This window comes from Perna viridis, chromosome 13 (assembly GCF_037379345.1).
Source record: "Perna viridis isolate PV_CMFRI_1.1 ecotype Kerala chromosome 13, ASM3737934v1, whole genome shotgun sequence".
Lineage (NCBI taxonomy): Eukaryota > Metazoa > Mollusca > Bivalvia > Mytilida > Mytilidae > Perna > Perna viridis.
In genome coordinates, this window is record NC_142457.1 from 9,030,704 (window position 1) to 9,050,020 (window position 19,317).

A 19,317-nucleotide genomic window follows, 5' to 3' on the forward strand; every position below is an offset into this window, starting at 1 on the left:
GTGATTATTTATTAGGTAAAATATGATTAATTATCTGACAAATTGTTTCCATCCCTCTACAATATAAATTGGGATACTTTACCAAACTGTGACACGTGTTTACGCGAGAAATTACAACGCCATATTGAATTTTTGGCGGGAATTCAATTAAGTTTCCGGGACCTGATAATTGGGTAATGTGTAATGTTTAATAACACTCAGAATATAGTTAAGTGCCCGTAGTTAACATAATCAATTAATCTGCTCGGACGTTCATGGCAATAGTAACGTAAGACTAATGGTTGCACATGGTAATCCTAACAAAATAATTACAGGTCATCTTAAGCACAGTTTACCGTTGGATAAAATTTATTCTAACCACGTCATTTTATCCACCATTTAGATCAAATGGTAATGTAGGCTAGAACCATAATTCATTTTATCATTTAGCACGGAGACTTATTACGTTCACTCCCTTAGTATAAGTAGTCTGTATTGATAATTTTGAGCAAGTATAAAGTCCATGCGGTGCCAGGGGGTGTTCCGGAGCTATAAACACACCCAAACCATTCGTTGGCAAGTTATGTTTATTTTGTGCAAAAAGTTTACTAGCAAATGTTAGCTTGGGACCACCCTTATATTAATTTCTGGATTCGACCAATAATACGTATGTACTAAATATAAATATAAATACCTTCAGTAATATTGCAGTTCATAATAACGTGTTTGTATACAGATGCTTGAACACTTCTTGTCTGAAACCTGTTCAAATGTACCACAGAACAATTATGATAAAATACCAACAATTAACCTCCAAAGTTTTTTTATCTTGAAATACAAACATTGCTTTGGTCTAATGGACAATTTATTAGATATATCACAAGAAAAAACCTCAAAGGTTGATAGCCATAGAAAACACCTGGCGATTGTGTATTGGATATTAGTGAACAATATAATATTTTGTCAATATTAGCTCAGCAATATCCAGCTTGAATGCTTATGAGGATGGACGCTTAAGATCGCATTACGATCAATTACGGGAAATTTGAAACTTTCTTTGCGTGAAAACCAGGAAACAACACCGTAACACACAATATGTGTCTTTCTTAGCAAAGTAATTACCAGGGTGTATAAATATGTAAAACTACTTTTTTAACCTTCAGTGCCGAAGAGCAATTAAGTGGGTACGTTCGGAAGAATGATAATAGTTTGAAGATTATTTACCAATATCTGGTAAAATCTAATGGCAATTAAATAGCTTGTTAGTGGTTTGTGAAGTTGGAAAGGTACCAAAGAGGTGATGGTTTAAAAAAATAAATATTTTCTTTCGTTCTTCTAACTTGGAATTATTCCGTAATAAAATCGTTCGTTCTGTTGAAGCTTATGATTAAACAAACTTTTAAGTGCTAAAACCTATGACGGTACGGAGCTATATTCATTTATTAACCTGTTGTTATTATAAAACATTTCGAGCTCCAGTTCTGTGTGCTTGGTTGTCATAGACCGAACAAATTACTCAGTACGAACTGGGGGATATATTGAATTTCTATTACAATTACTAGACTAAGTATATAATTACTATTTTCATACATGTATCTTACACGGATTAACCGATGGTTAACATGATAACTTTGGAAATTAGAGGTTGCATTACTCAAGTTATACTGTACATACACTGTATAATGCATATATTTCTAGTAAGTTGAATGGTGGAATTCGACATGAATACGCTCATAGCAGACACTTATATGGACTTTAGACAACAGAATTTCCGTTTCACATGTAACTAATACCAAATGCAACAATAAATGATAAAGTTAATATATTAATCCATGTAAACTGAATGAGAAATGATGTGGCCATGTGTTACGTACAAAATTCAATTACAAAATCAGTCTGCTCAATAACTTATCTAAATGGAAACAACAAATTATATGTAAATAAAATTTGGATCTAAAATGGACATTTTATTTGCATTCCTGAGCAATAATTTGTCAGTGAAGAATATTTTCGTTTCTCGATATTAAAGGAATATTTCGTGAGAGTCTGTTTACAAATTAGACTGTCATATTCGTACGTAATTAGTGCTCACTGATTTGTGTCGATGATAATGATGTACATTTCCTTGTACAAATGTGTCTGTGAAATTTAATATGGAAAATTTGGAGTTATATTTCAATCTTTGTGGCAATATAATTCAAAGGATTTTGATTTTACACTAAACTCGAAGAACATCTTTAGGTGGTGGCTGTTTGTTTATTTTGTATTATTAAAGTTTGTAAAATTTGGCACAAAATACAGATTTTGACTTATTTCGTAAATATTTGAATTATTAAGCAGACTAGACAGGTTAGTTTATAGGAAAAGTAGATTTCTATTGAAAATGAGAAGTGGACATTACGGCTATCGTCATCATTCGGGAGTTATTGGCAAATATTCAGTGTAAGTAAATTTAAAGTAGTACGATGAAAGGCAACATGTCATCTTTTACAATATTCGAATTTATAGCTCTCCTGTGGTACATTTCCGTGCCAACCATTAATGAATGCCAATCTTTAGACGAAAGTGCCTTTTAAAGCACGATCGAATGGCTCCACAAGTATTGAGAAACGTTTATTTCAAATTCAGTAATAATAAATTTCACTGCTAAAAGTGTTAAAATCCAATTAAAATTACATTTGTAAACCATTTCCTACTTTCAAACGTTCGATCTACATGCAGTATATAACGTACACATCATATCAAAGTTTCATTTTCTTTTAATACAATATTTCTCTAATTAACCCCTTCGTCATCTTTGAAACATCCCATATTTTTACACATATTAACACTGTGTACTACACATTGTAATGACTATTGTCTAAATGATTTAATAATTTACAATTTACAAAGTCTTACACGACTGGGTTATCTTTCACGAGCTTCAGTGGTTATGAGAACGATTTAAGATGATCACGCGTGACTTCGTCTTACACACTTGTCGTTTGAATTCGCAAGGGGCCATTTCCAGAAATATGATCAGTCTACCCTTTTTATAACAATAACTATTCAGGAAATGATTCATGTCTGTCAAAAACCCACCTAGTAACTTTTATATCTTATTTAGAAATAGCTAGACCATATAACCAGTTTCTGCTATTTTGTTATTTTGGAGATCAAAAATCATATAGATTGTACATGGAATTTGAACTATGAAATAGTTATCGTTCTTGATATGGTTGATTTAAGTAGGTCATGCTAGTATGTTTTCCTTAAATGTACAGGTCTATATATATATATATAAACGTCTCAGTATGTGACAACTCTATTCGCTGCATTGCTACAGTGTTGCCATAGCTGTCACAGCGGTACGAGTTCGAGTCCTGCGAATTGAACGACCAAAAATTTGCATCGCAAATTTGACAGTTCTAACATCGTTGGGAATTTTTCAGACCCATCTATATATATACATACAGAAAGCACTATAGTGAGATAAACAGATAACCTACATTGTATGCATGGAGGCCGAAAATTTGTTTTCCTTACAAGGTGTATATGTCTGTCACCATGGTCCAGTCTGAATTTCATATGGATTGGTACATTGCTCTATCTCAGCAGGTGTGACTACGGGCCATAGCTTGAAACCTGTCGTTGTAATACATGGTCGCAAATAAGACGTTGTCCCTAAAGTACGTTTTTGTAAGTGGTTGCACATGTGTCCTATTTCTATCTAGGCACTACCGTTTAAAACATTGAAATGTCGAGCCTTTGGTGAGAAAAATATAAATACAATACAATAAATAGCAACTGTATCAACTGAAAGATTGCGATTTTCTTTGTTACATTGACTTTGATTGTGTGAACGCTGTTCACAGAGTAATTGATGTTGTATGGAAAAAAAAAATAACACATGGCACGCAATTTCAAATTTTCGATACTATTTTTTTTCAAACGCAATTTCAAATTTTCTATACCGTAGTTTTGAAGGACACTAAGTTATTAGTATTTGGCCAATCGGGAAACAGAATTGCTATCAGGTTTCCATAGAAGAGCGTCCTAAAGGTCAAAGGGTAAAAAGAGAAACTATACCGACTGTGTCAGAATAATGTAAGTACTAGTCCACTTAAAATTCAGACAATGTCTATAGTTGAGATGACCAATAGTGATTGATGGTGTAAAAAAACTAAATATGCTATATTTTTCTTTCTGTATTTTGATCTGTATATTTATGGGAAAACCATACATTAATCTCCAAACCAAATCAATCCAAATCAAAAAGAATAAATCCTGCCAAATTTATACACAATCTATATAATGTTTGTCTCGAAAGAGCGACAACCAAATGACTACCTAAGACTGCTTATAAGGTCTATAACTGTTTCTGAATTTTTGGCATGCATATATCACCTGTCTTTGTAAAGACTGCTACTTAAAGCACCATACAGTGTTTTGTAATAGGACTTTAACCGTGGTCTATATGGTGCGTGTGCATGTGTGTGTGTGTGTGTCTTTTTTCATCGTGAGTTGCCTATTGCATGTTTAATTCTGCATTGATGAGTTCCGGTCCATAAATGCAAATGCATAAAATGGTTAATCTAGATCTGAAACCTTTGATGTACTATCAGAATAGTTGAAAGATAAACACCGTAAATAGTGGCAACAAGGTCATTGGTATAAGATACGCGTTGCATAGAATTAAAATAAGGTATTTTTGATACCTCAGTACTCTCCCTTCAACTGATTTAATTTCGGAAATTTGAACAGTATCATGTTCGCCAAATACAAATGTACAGTAACAATCCTATGACTTTAATCTTCAAAGATTATATTAATAACGAAGAGAACAGAACATTTGAATTTGAAATACTCTATAGCGTATACTGCTTTGTCACAGTATGCAACTTCTATAGAACACCTGTGTCTGCACAACTACTCTTATATCGGGCGTTAACCGACATTGTCTCCGGAGATTATACAGTCTCTTCCGCTGTTTTATTAAATTTTCGAGCATCGATATGACTTGTCGCCTTCATGTATTGTCTGTGTTCCTACATAGAAAGCCACTTATGAAATATTATTAGAACATTGTTCTGTTGTTATGAAGGTTTACAACGAATATAAGACTTGAATGTTAAGATAAACATCTTTAGAATTTCATAGGTGGACTGGGATCAACATTCAAGCAACACTTTTTTTTGCGAGCAAGCCCCGTTGTCTGGGGAGCCGCCGCATAATTGAAAATGACTCACCCTTTTTAATTATGCCAAGGGAAGTTGTAATGTGTCTCGTAATTTGCATGGACAGTCATCGTTTCTTCGCATCTTTTGATTAAAAAGAGAAATACAGTATATGTTGAAACTGTATGTGTACAAGAAACGTAACATCCCTCAGAGGCGGATCCAGACACTTTGAAGAGGAGGGGGTGCCAGTCGATGGTTCTCAGAAAAGGGGATGCTAGGGAATTATTTGCTTTTTTGTCCATTTTGCACGTGAAAATGACAAGTGTTCCAATAAAAATGGGAGACAAACCACTTTCACATAGTTGATTCAACTTTTATATGAGAATTCGCATATTTTCATTTCACACAAAAATGTTATAAAAGGTTATCAAAGCAATGCTATATGTACAATAAATAAAAACTCTAAAATATTTTCCATGTGAAGAATTTAGCATTGACTTTATTCATCACGATGGTTCTTTCAAGAAAAATGTGAAAAATACAGACTATTATCAAAATTGTATTCGTTAGTATACTAGTAAAACAAAGATAGATGACGAACTTACTTGATTAACTGTTTTAATATATTGCTTTCTGGGTACTTTCAAAGTTTTATCATACAAATATGACATTTAAAGAAATCAACTTTAGAAGGGGCGGTCACCCTTACCCTTTGGGTCCTTCTGCGTGTATGCATTGAGTTAATGATTTACGACATTGTGTCCAGATGTCAAACCAAAATCATTGGACCGTCTTAATGTACACACACAATCATTATTTACTTATATATTGAAATGTAAATTTTAAAGGTTAATCGTTGAAATTAGAAGAATAGACAAATTAAATTTTAAAATAGATTTAATTTGAAAATAGATAGCATGTAAAAGCTGTGTACTAAATCATTAGTTTTAAAGATTTTTTGACACACTGGTTCAGATTATAACTAGTCTAGCAGTTCGATACATCAGTTTTTACGCAACAGATGTTGATAAGAGGACAGCTGTTTCATAGCAAAGTTGTCTACTTTAGAATACTTTTTTTTTTCTAAAACTTATAGATAGATAATTGCTGGATCGATTCAGGTAGAGATATGAATCAGAATCGAGATAAACCGGTTGAACTCCTGAAAATGTAACGGAAGTAGCAAGTCATTGAACTACACATGCATATATATGCCTTTGTCTGGGGTTCAGTCTGATCTGTGGTTTTCTTACAGACTGTCTGATTAATGCAATAGTAAACGTCTATATTTGAATATGTGTGAGTTCGATGCTGAATTAGGGGACATGCATAGCCAAAAATGTTTGCTATAAAGGAACACCAATACTATAAAAATAAGAATTAACAATCGAATTAATTAGTATATGTGGGTACAGCTATTATGTGATTTTTTAATTTGCCGTTTTCCTTTTTGTTAGAACCAGTTGATTCTTGATTTTGATAAAATGTATAAAAATAAATAGAGAATAGTTTAAAAATGACTCCTTTAAGGAAAATGCTAAAGTTTTCTTGATAAAATTCATATCTTTTTTATCTGCTATTATTTATTTATACGATGACTGATTCACAGATTAAATCAATTTACAAAATGTTTCAGGTTTTGTAAAGAATTTAGCAAAGATACATGTACTTTACATATAGTTGATTGGCAACAATAACTGATGTGGACTCCGAAATAGCATCCGCCCCCTGTCGTCCGCCATGATGCATTTTAGTGATACAATCAAATACCAAAAAGCAGATAAATATGTGTGTAAACAAAGTAGTAGTATGATCTAATTATCGAACGGCCAACTGTTGCATGATTCAGCCTTACAAAGGATGGTTATTTGGTAAGAGTTTGTGTAATGTTGATAATGAAACTTCTTATGTGGAACAGAAAGTGTAGACGAAAAATTGAGGACCGTTACATTTGTCTTTTCGAAGTTGGTGAGTGGACTTTAGTTCGGTTTTTAAATTCTGCAACTGGCGGATGAAAATTCAGAAACTAATGGTAAAAGCTGAATAAATGTAGCGTAGTAGTAATTTAAAAGTTGAATCAAGCTATCCGTTGAAAGTATTATAAAGCAATCGACATTTTTGTCGTCTGACCATTTATTGTAAATTCTGGTTCGCTTCTAAAATGTTCGATTGCATGTGACAAAAAGGATTTTTTTAATTTGAGATAGAAAAATTTGTGTTAAGTTCATTGTAGAAATTGTATGAAATGGAAGAAATTGAATTCATAAAGAGAAAAATGGATTAACATTTTGCATTTTACATTTTCATGCGCTAGAAATCGTTGTGTACATGAAGTATGTCTATAACGAAGAATGTTTTTTTTTTTCTACTTCTCCAGTAACCCTTGTAGAATTTAAATATACATGTATCTATATATAAATAATATAAATATGAAAACACTGAAATATTGTTCACAACTTTGCAAAAGTGAACTTGAAAAGTTTAGGGCCATTTATCTTGACAAATAGTTTTATTCTAATCTACAGTGTATAACAATTGTCGTGAAAGGTCTACGGGTATTCTATATCTGTTACAGGGACAATTCTTCAAATTCAAATAGAATTTGAATAGATGTTAATACACTATAATAAAACATATAGTGAACAAAATCTTCTTCAGTGCCTTAAAAAACTGAGTGAGTAGGAGAGTACATGGTCTGTGAACACAACTCACTACCTAAGAAGGTCATTAGTTGATCGAAAATTTTGCTCATTCGTGTATTAACATCTTTATCGGTATCGTTGTGCAATCTGTTAGACTTATATCATTTTTCTTTGTTTGTGCAGTATCGTAATGACTCGGCGATCCGATACCCATTAAGTTTGCTGGTTGGCAGCTTCTTTTAGACTTTATATATATATTACATGAGATGTGAACGTCTCAAAAATCTAGATAGCTTCCGACGCAAAACAGTTACACATGTATCACCTATACATGACAGGGGTAAATCCAGAGTTTTAGACATAGGATGCTGTAGTAAGACTAACGGAACCAGGCAAGAATAACGGTGCGGGCAGGGGAGCGGTAAAGTTTGTAAAACATTAAGATTTCAAGATTTCAATCGAAAACCTTAAGGGCTGTACGCCCGTCACGACTTTCCTTGGCTCTGCTTCTGTTAGAATTTTTCGAACCATGACCATACAGAAAAATACTGTAATTATATAGTCACAGTTCATTCCAATTTAGTTGGCAGAGTATATATATACAAAATGTCAAACAATGTGTTTCCAACGTGTTACATATGTATGTATACACGTGGTAAAACCGGGGGGGGGGGGTTCTAGGGGACCCCTATTTGTTTGGACATTTTGTCAACTTCGTTCAAAATTTAGGAAATAAACATATGCTAGCCTTGAACCTCTCCTCTTATAAATTCCCAGGCCTACCCCAAAAACAAGTCTTAACACGGCTAATATCTGCTGAAAAATTTGACCCAGATTTTCAATATATACGGAAGTACATGTTGTTTTAATGCTTCATGACACAGGTGCACCCGGTCCATGCTTTCAGTTTTTAGTAGAGTTCGAGCTGCTCATTTACTTTTTTTTTGTCCGTATCATTTCGGTTATTTTGTTTTGTGTGTGTGTGTGTGTGTGTAATGTGTGTGTGTTTGTGTGTGTATTCGCTCTGTCGCTGGATTTCGTTCTTTTAATTTCCGCTAGAGTCTTTGTTCCCTTGATTACTCTTTCATATTAGTCCACATTGCCGTATACCATATTCAGTCTTCTATTTTTCAGAGCTTTTATTTTGTTTGCGGGATATTACCATGTGTAAAATCTTTCGAGCTTTTAAAACAATGGTTTAAAATACAAGTATGCACTCCTAATTAATGTACGTGCATGCAGTTTTACAAAAAGCCAAACCTTAGAATATGAACAAATCTGAAAACGAACATCTAAATCAGCGGACTCATTCCTGTCAATCTATTCAGACAGTGGTTGACTCACAAATTGACATTACATTATGAACAAAATTACGTATAATTAACCCGTTGCCATAGAGGAGATATTATAGAAACTATGTAATGTAAAGAATCATATCTTTCAGTGCACTTAATACAGGTATAATCATTTCTGCATTTAGAACGCTCTGTTGTTAGCTTTGGTGATTATCTTGTATTACGCAATGATAAGTAGGAAGCTAGTCATGCCAAAAACAATAAAGAGAACACATTAAAGGGTGTTTGCATCAGCAAGCCAATACCTTTGATTAAGGGTTTATTTCAACATTCCTTTTAGGGGGAAGGGGAGAATTAGTTGGGTCAGGTCAAATCCGACTTAACGGCTTCCTGTATTAAGCAATAACTTATCTTAAAAGGACTACTGTAAACAACTAAAGCATCCCTATGTAATAAGTTCAAAATTATCAGTATTTTGTTTTCCCTTAAATTGTGAGTTAATACAGGTTTCGCTATACATGACAATACTAAATATTACTGTATGTATAGAGCATCTTTATGTTTGGAGCGAAATTCTCATGCATCTGTTATACAATGAATTTTATAGTTTGACTTTAATTATTGTATTTTGAGATTGGTGTTCAGATTTCACATCGTGGCATATAAAGATTTGTTTAAATTTTAAAATGCGATTGACATGGGCGGATCCAGACACTTCGAAAAAAGGGGGTGCCAGCAGGGGTTCCTCAGTAATGGGGGCGCAAGACATTATTTGCCAATTTTTTGTCAATTTAACACATGAAAATGACAATTTTTCTAATAAAAAGTGGGGGGTAAGCGAACTCCTGTCCCCTTCTGGATCCGCTACTGACGATAGATGTCCTCTGTCTGTGATTTTTTCACATCGTTACTTCATATACATGTAAGAGGTTTTAGAGGTTTTTTTTATTTGATATCTCAGGGTACTTATGAATGTTAAAACAATGTTCACATTATCAATGCTTTCTCCTACAATGTGTCCTTATCTTAAATTGTTGAAGTGTAAATTCGTAGTAAACATTTGGATTTTAATTGAAACTTCAAAATTTTACAATGAAAATCTTGACTTGGAATCAAAATGAGACCCAACCACATTTAACAATTTATCGACTACGTGCTTTTTAACACTCATGTTTTTGCTGTTTTTTTTCTTTCTTTGTTTTCTTTGGTTTTTTTTTTTTGTTTTGTTTTGTTTTTATTTTTTTTCATTATTGTCTTTTGATGATTTAAATTTTTTAATCACCATCTTAATATTGATTTAATCCAATAAACAGTCCGACTTACCCTAAACATAAACAAACACACATGCTGAGGCACATGCTGAGGCGCATGCTGAGATAACTCTTTAAAAGGGGGCGATTAGGGTCATCTCCAGGGGTCAGCTTTTCGGTTGATCATCGATATTATTAGAATTAATGCAATACCACATGTTGATTGCGCGCTTCATTTCCAATGTTGTTTATTTATCGATCATCCAATCATAAAGTCATCAACCATTTACACGTCCATCATGTCCATTTCATTAATACTCGGCATTTATCCACAACTTCTACTTGTACCAAATAGAATTAGTACATGTAGATCTGACATCAATTGCATGCTTGTATCGTGTTGCTACATGTACATGTAGCATTCGTAAAAGTGGATATTATCTTGAAATAGAAGGTATGGAAGAAATTTTAAGTATTAAACTACATCCACCCTGGGTATTTATTTTTTTAACTCTTTTCTTTTGTGATATTTTGATTTAAACTCATAAAAATGATAGTGTGCGATATCCCAAACCTACTCTATGACAAATGTAAAAAAGCTTCGGTTTTCTTTTCATTTACATGTAGCAGTTCCAAATAAGCAGATAGGAAACAACATCCATATAATATTTGACTTTTACAGTTCAATCAACTGTAACCTGAAGTCTAAATTGCTGATGATTAATGCATGTTAAACTCATGACAACTACAAATTACCCATACAATGTAAATCTACAATTTGTTGAATTTGGGCCTATAATGTAGATTTTCAGATACAAAATAATGCATGATCATGGTTACAGAGTTGAAAAATTTGGACTGCGTTGCTATAAAATACAAAAAAAAAAAAAGACGCGAAGCCGTTTCAATAAATGATTAAGGGAGCAACTGTTTACATTTTTTAGGGTAGTACAGAGTTATTATTTTACCCTGGACACTTAAATACGTTCAGTATATATTGTTTAATTTTTCCATAACATGTATGTGCCGTTCAATAGCGGATCCAGAGTATCACCTAAAGGGGGAGGGTTGAAAAATCCTTGATAATATAAAGCATGCATTTACACACAAAAAATACGCAAATTTCATACGTTTTGCAAATTAAGAAGCCCCTCCCTCTTTGGATCCGCCATTGTCGTTTTATGATAAAATCAAATGCTCCTCCTGTTTTGTTTTTTTTTCCTTTTTTTTTATTCATTACCACGATACTTGACCTCTTATAAAAAAAATAGTAGTTGCTCCTTGTACACGATCGATCATAAATGATGAAACACTAGTATCCTTCAGTAATATTTATCCATTTCAGAAGGTGAAATTAATATTTTCAATATGCAAGCTTTAGCGAGCAAGTTAACATCTCACCATCAAGAGTGGGAAAATAGTTGAAATCAAGATTAGCCTGGCGAAGGATCGGTTACTCCTATGAAGTCTGCAGAATATTTTGAACATGTAAAATGGGGCGGAAAAACCTCTCCCAGAAATTTAATCACCGGTCTAGAGTAGGAGTTATTTTCATTTTGTCATATTTTATATCTTTTCAGGATGGACAGTATTATCGGGTCAGTTGGAAGAGTTGCAAACGTCAAAGTACGTAACGATGACGATATAGTTGACAGACTGAATCATTTTTATACTACTGGTATCCTAATTATCTTTACTGTAGTTGTGAGCGCTCGGCAATATGTCGGTGATCCTATTCGCTGCTGGTGCCCGGCCGAATTTCCTGGTACCCATGTCGATTACACGAACAATCTGTGTTGGATTAAGGACACTTATTACATACCGATGACGGAAATAGTTCCGCCCTACACTCAAATTCATCTCCGTCATGAAAAGGAAATCAACTACTATCAGTGGGTACCAGTTATGTTGTTGATTCAGGCCTTATTGTTTTACTTGCCATGCATAATTTGGAGAATTTTAAATGGGCATTCTGGAATAAATGTTGATCGCATTGTTTCCTTAGCTTCGGATGCCATGATGGAAAGTCCAGAGAACAGAGCTCGTGCAATTAAGTACCTAGTTAGACACATGGATAGGTGCCTTGACAATCAACGAGAAACCCGCCATGCGTGTTGTGTTAAGTTACGACACGTGCTATCGGCCAACTTGAATCTGCTCTGTGGAAGAAAGTACGGGAATTTTCTTGTTGCAGTATACTTCTTGATGAAAGCATTGTATATTACAAATGCAATTGGTCAATTATTTCTGTTAAACGAATTTCTAGGATCTGATTATAGATTTTATGGGTTTCAAGTTCTCGAGGAGCTAGCAGACAGCAGTAAAGAGTGGTCTGGTTCCCATAGATTTCCCAGGGTTACTATGTGTGACTTCCAAATCCGCCAAATCACAAACCTGCAGCAGTATAGTGTTCAATGCGTGCTTCCAATCAACATCTTTAATGAGAAGATTTACATATTCATGTGGTTCTGGTTGGTGTTCGTGTCGGTTTGTACATGTGTCAACTTTGTACAATGGTTTTGGTACATGCTATTTCCAACGACTAGAATTCATTTCGTTAAAAAATTCCTAAAAATAATGGAACGGATCGTAACTGGTCCGGAACGAAAATTAGTTAGCAGGTTCGTTTTAGACTATTTGCGACACGATGGAGTTTTTACACTCAGACTTATAGGAAAGAACTCTAGTGAAATAGTAGTAGCAGAAATAGTCGCTGGATTATGGGACACATATCGCAGCAAAAAATCTTTTCAAATTCGGACAAACTTAGGCGGAAATGACGTAATTGAAGGAGAAGATGTATGACTAGGACGAAACGGAGGAGGAAGTGAAAGAGGGATAACTCTTCTAGATGAAGAAGTGAATACTTCTGAAGTATAAAATACGTCTGTATTCACGTGTTAAAGTATTTTCAAAGGTGCTTTATAACGACTGGGTGCTCGAAGGTTGAGAATAAAGAAGGCTTTATGACTTATGCGAAAAGATCATTCCATATATTATCCAAACGAAAAGATTTCCAAAAAAATCAAAATTATCTCCCCTTCAGTTGCAGTTTGTAAGTAAAACAAAGGCTTGTTGCCATTATTTTTGTTCGAATCTGTAATTCCAAACCTTAATTATGTAGCAAAAAAATACTTCTTTGTGTTTATATAGTTCTCTCGGGAATTTTGGCATGACAAACATTCGTAAAGAACCTTGATTTCAGATTCTGTATCTCAATTCAGTATTTAAAGGGGAAATGCGAGGCTTGGAGGATGGGTTCTAAGAATAGCTAAAATTATTATGCCAAAATATTTAAAGCCTTATTTGAAATATGCAAACTACTTTCATTTCCATTTCTGCACAGCAAACTTCATGTACTACCATAATTATACATATGCATTAATTTTTCATTACCCAACAAAGACGCATCGATTCACCTGAAAAAAAAAATATTTTTGTGACCTTGATCCAAAGGCCGAATGTTGTAAGGTGTCTGGTAATTCGTGGGTGTAGTGTTTTTCACGGGATCTGAGAACATTGTCTTAGATGGACTTAACATTAAATGATAACCTGTTTCTATACTGTACCTGACCTCTTATATATATATATATATCTACAAATATACTTTCCCGGTTACAGTTCATCCTCATGAATTTAGGAGTGCCTCAAAAATCGATTTTAGCGTTAGAACTTCTTGGAACTTCAATTAATGAAAGGAAGTAAATATGCATGTTTTACCCAAGCCTTCTTTATGTTTTTTTTTAATATTGTAATGTTTCGGTATAGAACCACTGGTTGAGTTTAATGTAAGGCCAAAAATAATATATGTAGTCTTGTTTCCTGCTACCAGAAAGAGAACCAATCTGGTAGGGATTTTATTCTCAAAAACATTTTACATTGAGCTTATGGCGAAACCGTCTAGATGCTTGAGCCAAATCGGCCATGAAATGTTTAAGGTGGGCACAACAATGTGGTAGGTTATGGTACATGTAGCACGAAACAGACATGTTATTATTATCTTTATTTATTTATTTATTTTTTTTTTGCCTTAATGTTATTGAAAGTGGAGTTTTTATCTACACATGTTTTCGTTAATATGGAAATATTTATTATAGAGTTTGATTATATTTATACCATACATTTAAAGTAGCGATTTAAGTACGATGACTCTTGGTTTCGCTTACCTTAGAATTATTTATCCCCTTAACCAAATTACTTTCCATTACTTAACATTTTATCCCCTTAACCAAATTACTTTTCATTACTTAACATTATGAACGGATTAATTAGCGGTTATATTCCAAATGTTGATTGTCTTTCGTACAGGAAATCCGGGTTTCATGTAAAAATTGGCAGTAGTTGCATGATTATTTGTGTAGTTGACACTGGTATAATGGTATTGGAGGCTACGTATGTTAGTTGATAGCTGTCAGTATATTTAAATAATAAATTTGTGGCATCCGGTAAAAGTGTGTGGTATAAATATATACAATGTCATGTACATTTAGTGATTTGTTAGGTTAAGTTTTTTTTATTGTGATATAAAAATATAAGATGTAGTTTTTTTCTGTTTTATTACATTGTAGTTCTGTAATCAGGACTTTTTTTTTTAGAAATTTGTTACTTTGTATGTGTTCCGGGGATAAGGTTAACTGTGAATAATCGATCTAGCTGGTAACCTTTTTTGATGCATGAATGTAATTATACATGTATAATTATATATTATGATTGGGTTTACTTTCACGAGTATGGTTTTGTAATTGATCATCCTTACTTTATTTGTTTTAAAAAACCACACGGGCAGTAGACAGGGACGGATCCGGGATTTCAGGTTAGCTGCTTTAATTAAATTAAATGCCGGGCGAAGCGAGGCAAAAAAAAATGAGGTAGGCCTTGTGAAAAATCAAGATTTCGTGCAAACCAAAAATTTCTTTCCACAATTTTAGTGGGGGAATACGCCCAGCACGTCCGTCCGAGGATCCGCATCTATTAGAAGTTACGGGAGTTGGTTTATTAGATTAATACAGGTGTATGCCAATTCCATTGATACAGGTTTCAGAAAGGTCCCATATTACAGTAGTATTGCCTTTTCCGTAACTTGCATTTGATCCTGTTTATGGGGCAAAAAAAATACTTGTTTTGTTTCCTGCTACCTGCAAGAAAAACAATAGGGTTGGTAAGTATATATAGGGAAATTGTTTTAATATACTAACGGTATAACGGGAGTACAGTCTAGACTTTATTTAACGGTCCTTGGGCCCAAGTGGCCATGCATAAAATGTTTAGGGTATAAGCACAAAGTAATAGCGTGGATAGGTTAGCAGGAAACATCCATATTGTTATTAGTTTCGGTCTCGTGTATCAATCGGAACTATTCGTCGATTTCCTTAACATATAATAATTTGTGTACAGGGTATGACGAAAATGACCGAGTAGTTCAGATTGAATTAAGGATTCCCACAAGTACGATTGGCGGGGCGTTGAAACATTCATTTTACATGTCTAGACTATATAGAAAGATTTTCATGTACTTTGATCGACAAATAATGATCTCCTATTTTTTAAGAAATAAATCAAAAGAACAATCATGTAGCATTATGTAACTAACTTAAACAAAACATGTACTATCTGAAATCTTAAAACGTTTTATTCTCTGTAGAGGTAGGTGTCTCAGAAAATCTTGGAAAGGGAGATAATATGGCGTTAGGTTAAAGTAGCGTCCTCATCCATAAACAACTGTAGAGAATTTTGTAAACTATTTATATTTGATAAGGGTAGACCAATGTCAGGCCTTTTATAGCAGTGTATTCTTTTTCATAACCAAGTACTTTAAAGACTCTTGTCTATCGAATTTTTAACTAAGTACACTTTGGAATCTTAAAAAAGAGTCTGCGTTTGCACGTTTGGTCCTATTTTTCTGGGTATAGCATTGGGTTCGGTTTTTCTGAATCAACTTTTCGTCACTAATTCTTGATGACAAATGATTTCCTCGATCATAAGGGGACGACCATTTAGAAGGATGGGGCTTGGAAAAAAATTAATATTTTTGATTCAGACTTTTTTTCTAAATTTATAGATTGATTTTAAGGATGTGGGAGAGTTCAAATAATTTCACCCTTTCAATCACTCTGGTCCAAATATTTTGCTTTTACATATATGGAAATAAATAATTTGGTTCGATGCATGTGAAAAATAAATATTTTACCATTAACATGATGAAAATAAATATTTTGATCCAAAGAAATCTTCCAAAACCTCCCCTCAGTATCAAATGGTCATCTCTAACACGTTTTCATTGTTTCACATTTAAAATCGTAAACACAATGCCGAAAATTACAACGCAAATCTGCATTGTATATAGACATAATTTATACATATTTTTCATCAAACGTATATCGTGAGATTCAAAATCTTAATAAGCCAATCTAGTTAGAATTAAATCTTCGTCGTCACGCAGGGCTAAGTTCATAAATTTTAATTGGAAGTGAATAATCCGATCCGGAATTCTTAATTAAAATAATAAGAAGAAAGTTTCTAGTTTTCCATATGCGTTTTTTATCGGAATTGTATGTTAGAGTGAACATTTCACAACAAATAGGGGTACAAACCCCGACCTTTTCGAACGGACATTTATTGACGATTCGATTTTAACTAGATCGTTCATAATTTTTTTTAAGATAGCTAGCTTTTTCTTTCACAGCACTCGTATCAAAAGTCTTTGATTTGGCAGTAGCTAGAACTATACACGAGCTTCATACACTGTTTCTGTGTTTAGTTTCATGTTTATGTTGAGTTGAGAGTTTAATACGCTTGAATCCCTTTTATTCATTTAAGATATGTCATGGCGCTTCAATAATATTTTGTATTCATTGGAAAGTGCAATGAATATGATTTGCTTTAAATCTTTTTTTTTTCATCAAAGTCTATACAAGTTCATGTATTCACTGTAAATTTTTGGTCACTTTCTCCTCAGTAGAAAATTAACACGTATAAAATTTCTTAAGAAATCATACCATTACGGCGACTACTTAAAGTAATAAAATAAAATATTTTTTGTTCCGCTGATGTGACTTTGGACTTTTACTGTCAGCAGATTAAGAAGAAATGTTTCGTTCAAAGATATTTAACAACAGGAACTATCATGAAAGGATTTGTCAGTTCCATTCTTTTTATCTCTATGATTTTAGATAACTGGTACTTTGTATAGCTCATGATTTACTTGTTTTACATGTATAGATTTTGTTGTCGACGTAGAATTTTTGCCAAACGGTATCTATTTTTCGTATCATAAGAAAATACTTAGTATTTTGGGTTGGTGCTTTTGTTCTTTCGCTGTTTGATCTTTGCCCATGGTTCAATTCATATTTATGTAATACTTTTTGTATAGTTATACTTATATTTTAAGTATTTACTTATGATACATGTATTAGAACTTCATTTAGTATTTCTTAAAGTTTTAATTGCATACTGTGTCTGATATTTAAATAGATTAGGTCTGTAGCCCGAAATTAATCGGGGAGGGGTGGAATAGGGCTATCTTGACATACTTTTCTAGGTCTTAGTTTTAATCTTGAATAACAAATTCAGAGTTCGTTTTACTGTTCTAATGCTCTATTGCCTTCCCGGGGGTTGTTCTTTGTTTACACTCGAACTTTTCTACACGTGGGATCGGTAAAGAAAAACACATTTTTAATGTAGCCTACATTTTGTAAATGATGTAAATTAAACAAATAGAAATACGTTAAGGGCGAGTGTAATTTGATATTAATTCTTTCTACATGGCGCGTTACATTGTGTTATTTGCTTCTGATTCTGATGTGGTTTTGTTTCTAAATATATAGTGTTTTTGTCATAGCAACGGGTATGAAATACCTACATTACACGTATTTAGTGATTTTTTTACACAAGTTGTATGTAAAATATTTCATATTTATGTAACTTATTCACATATTGTCTGTTACGATTTCACTGGAGTATTCCGATGTCAAACGTTTGTAATTTTGACATCTGTCCAAAGTTGTTACAAGAAGAATATTAAATATGATATTTCTGTAAGTTCCGTGTTTTCTTTCTATGTCTTAATTAAGCAGATACATTTCACGTTAGATTAAAGGCCAATTATTATTAGAAACTAAAATCGTAAACTGTAAAGTCAAGGAACTGTATCGGGAGAGCATGATTTGACTCACAAAATTATACTCCGCCACCGAGGATCGAACCCTAGACCGCTCGATGACAAGCCAGCGAGAAACCGATTCGGCTAAAGAATTAATCCTTTAGCCAAGTCAATTATCTCACTACCTACTACAACGCAGGTAGGCCGTCCTGCCACAGAACAAAAATCATCTAAGAATACATAGACCGAAACAACACCAGAATGAGAGAAACTCCAATGCAACTTTAAAGCATGGACCAAGTGCATAGATAGGGAAAGCGTCATCTGCCTTTACATTAAAACACTCGAGTTAAAGAGTAAACATGTTGTAAAAATATCACTTACAAATTTCTGTCATTGGAAATATCGGGCACGGTAAAATGCACACAAATAAATGAAATAAAACGTTTAAAGTGTGAATTTTACGCCACCCTTCTTATTTTACAAGAATGTTTGTCGAAAAGGTTGTCTTAGCCAACTGTTACGTTATAAAAAAAAATAGTGGTTGATCTGGGAGATTGGAACCATGCACCCCTTTACCTTCTTGAAAATTTTGTTACTTTCGTGTATTTTGGGGGTAAAAATCTCGAACTTCCATCAGTGGATTGTCACAAGAGTTGGTTTGTTAATTAAGTAGATCACTAACATGTAATTATGACTATTTGTATAGTTATTCAATGAAAATATCAAAACATGAACTCAATGACAGGACTCATCCAAAATCAGTACAAAATTCTACCGCTGTGCATTACATCAAATTGTGAAACGTTTCACACCTGGCGGAGTATTACTCACCACACTTTTGTCAAAAGAAGGACAACTCAGTCTTGTCATAGTAACTCAATCTATGATTAT

General features: G+C 33.5%; 2 protein-coding genes across 11 annotated transcripts in view; both read left to right on the forward strand.

Moving 5' to 3' along the window:
• The window catches only part of LOC148599470 (innexin unc-9-like), a 91,574-nt gene extending 73,212 nt beyond the window's left edge, over positions 1-18,362 (forward strand). For 7 of the 10 annotated variants that reach the window (XM_088559758.1, XM_088559753.1, XM_088559755.1 and 4 more), the window contains one exon: positions 11,906-18,362. In XM_088559758.1, the coding sequence (XP_088415884.1) occupies positions 11,907-13,130 (1,224 nt within the window). In that variant the 5' untranslated portion in view covers position 11,906 and the 3' untranslated portion in view covers positions 13,131-18,362. Of the gene's footprint in view, positions 1-1,145; positions 2,422-6,774; positions 7,171-11,905 lie in introns of those variants that run through there. The other 3 variants (XM_088559757.1, XM_088559754.1, XM_088559751.1) reach the window with 3 other exon arrangements.
• Positions 1-19,317, forward strand: part of LOC148599471 (elongation factor Ts, mitochondrial-like) — an 82,313-nt gene that overhangs the window by 47,632 nt on the left and 15,364 nt on the right. The gene's annotated exons all lie outside the window — the stretch shown is intronic.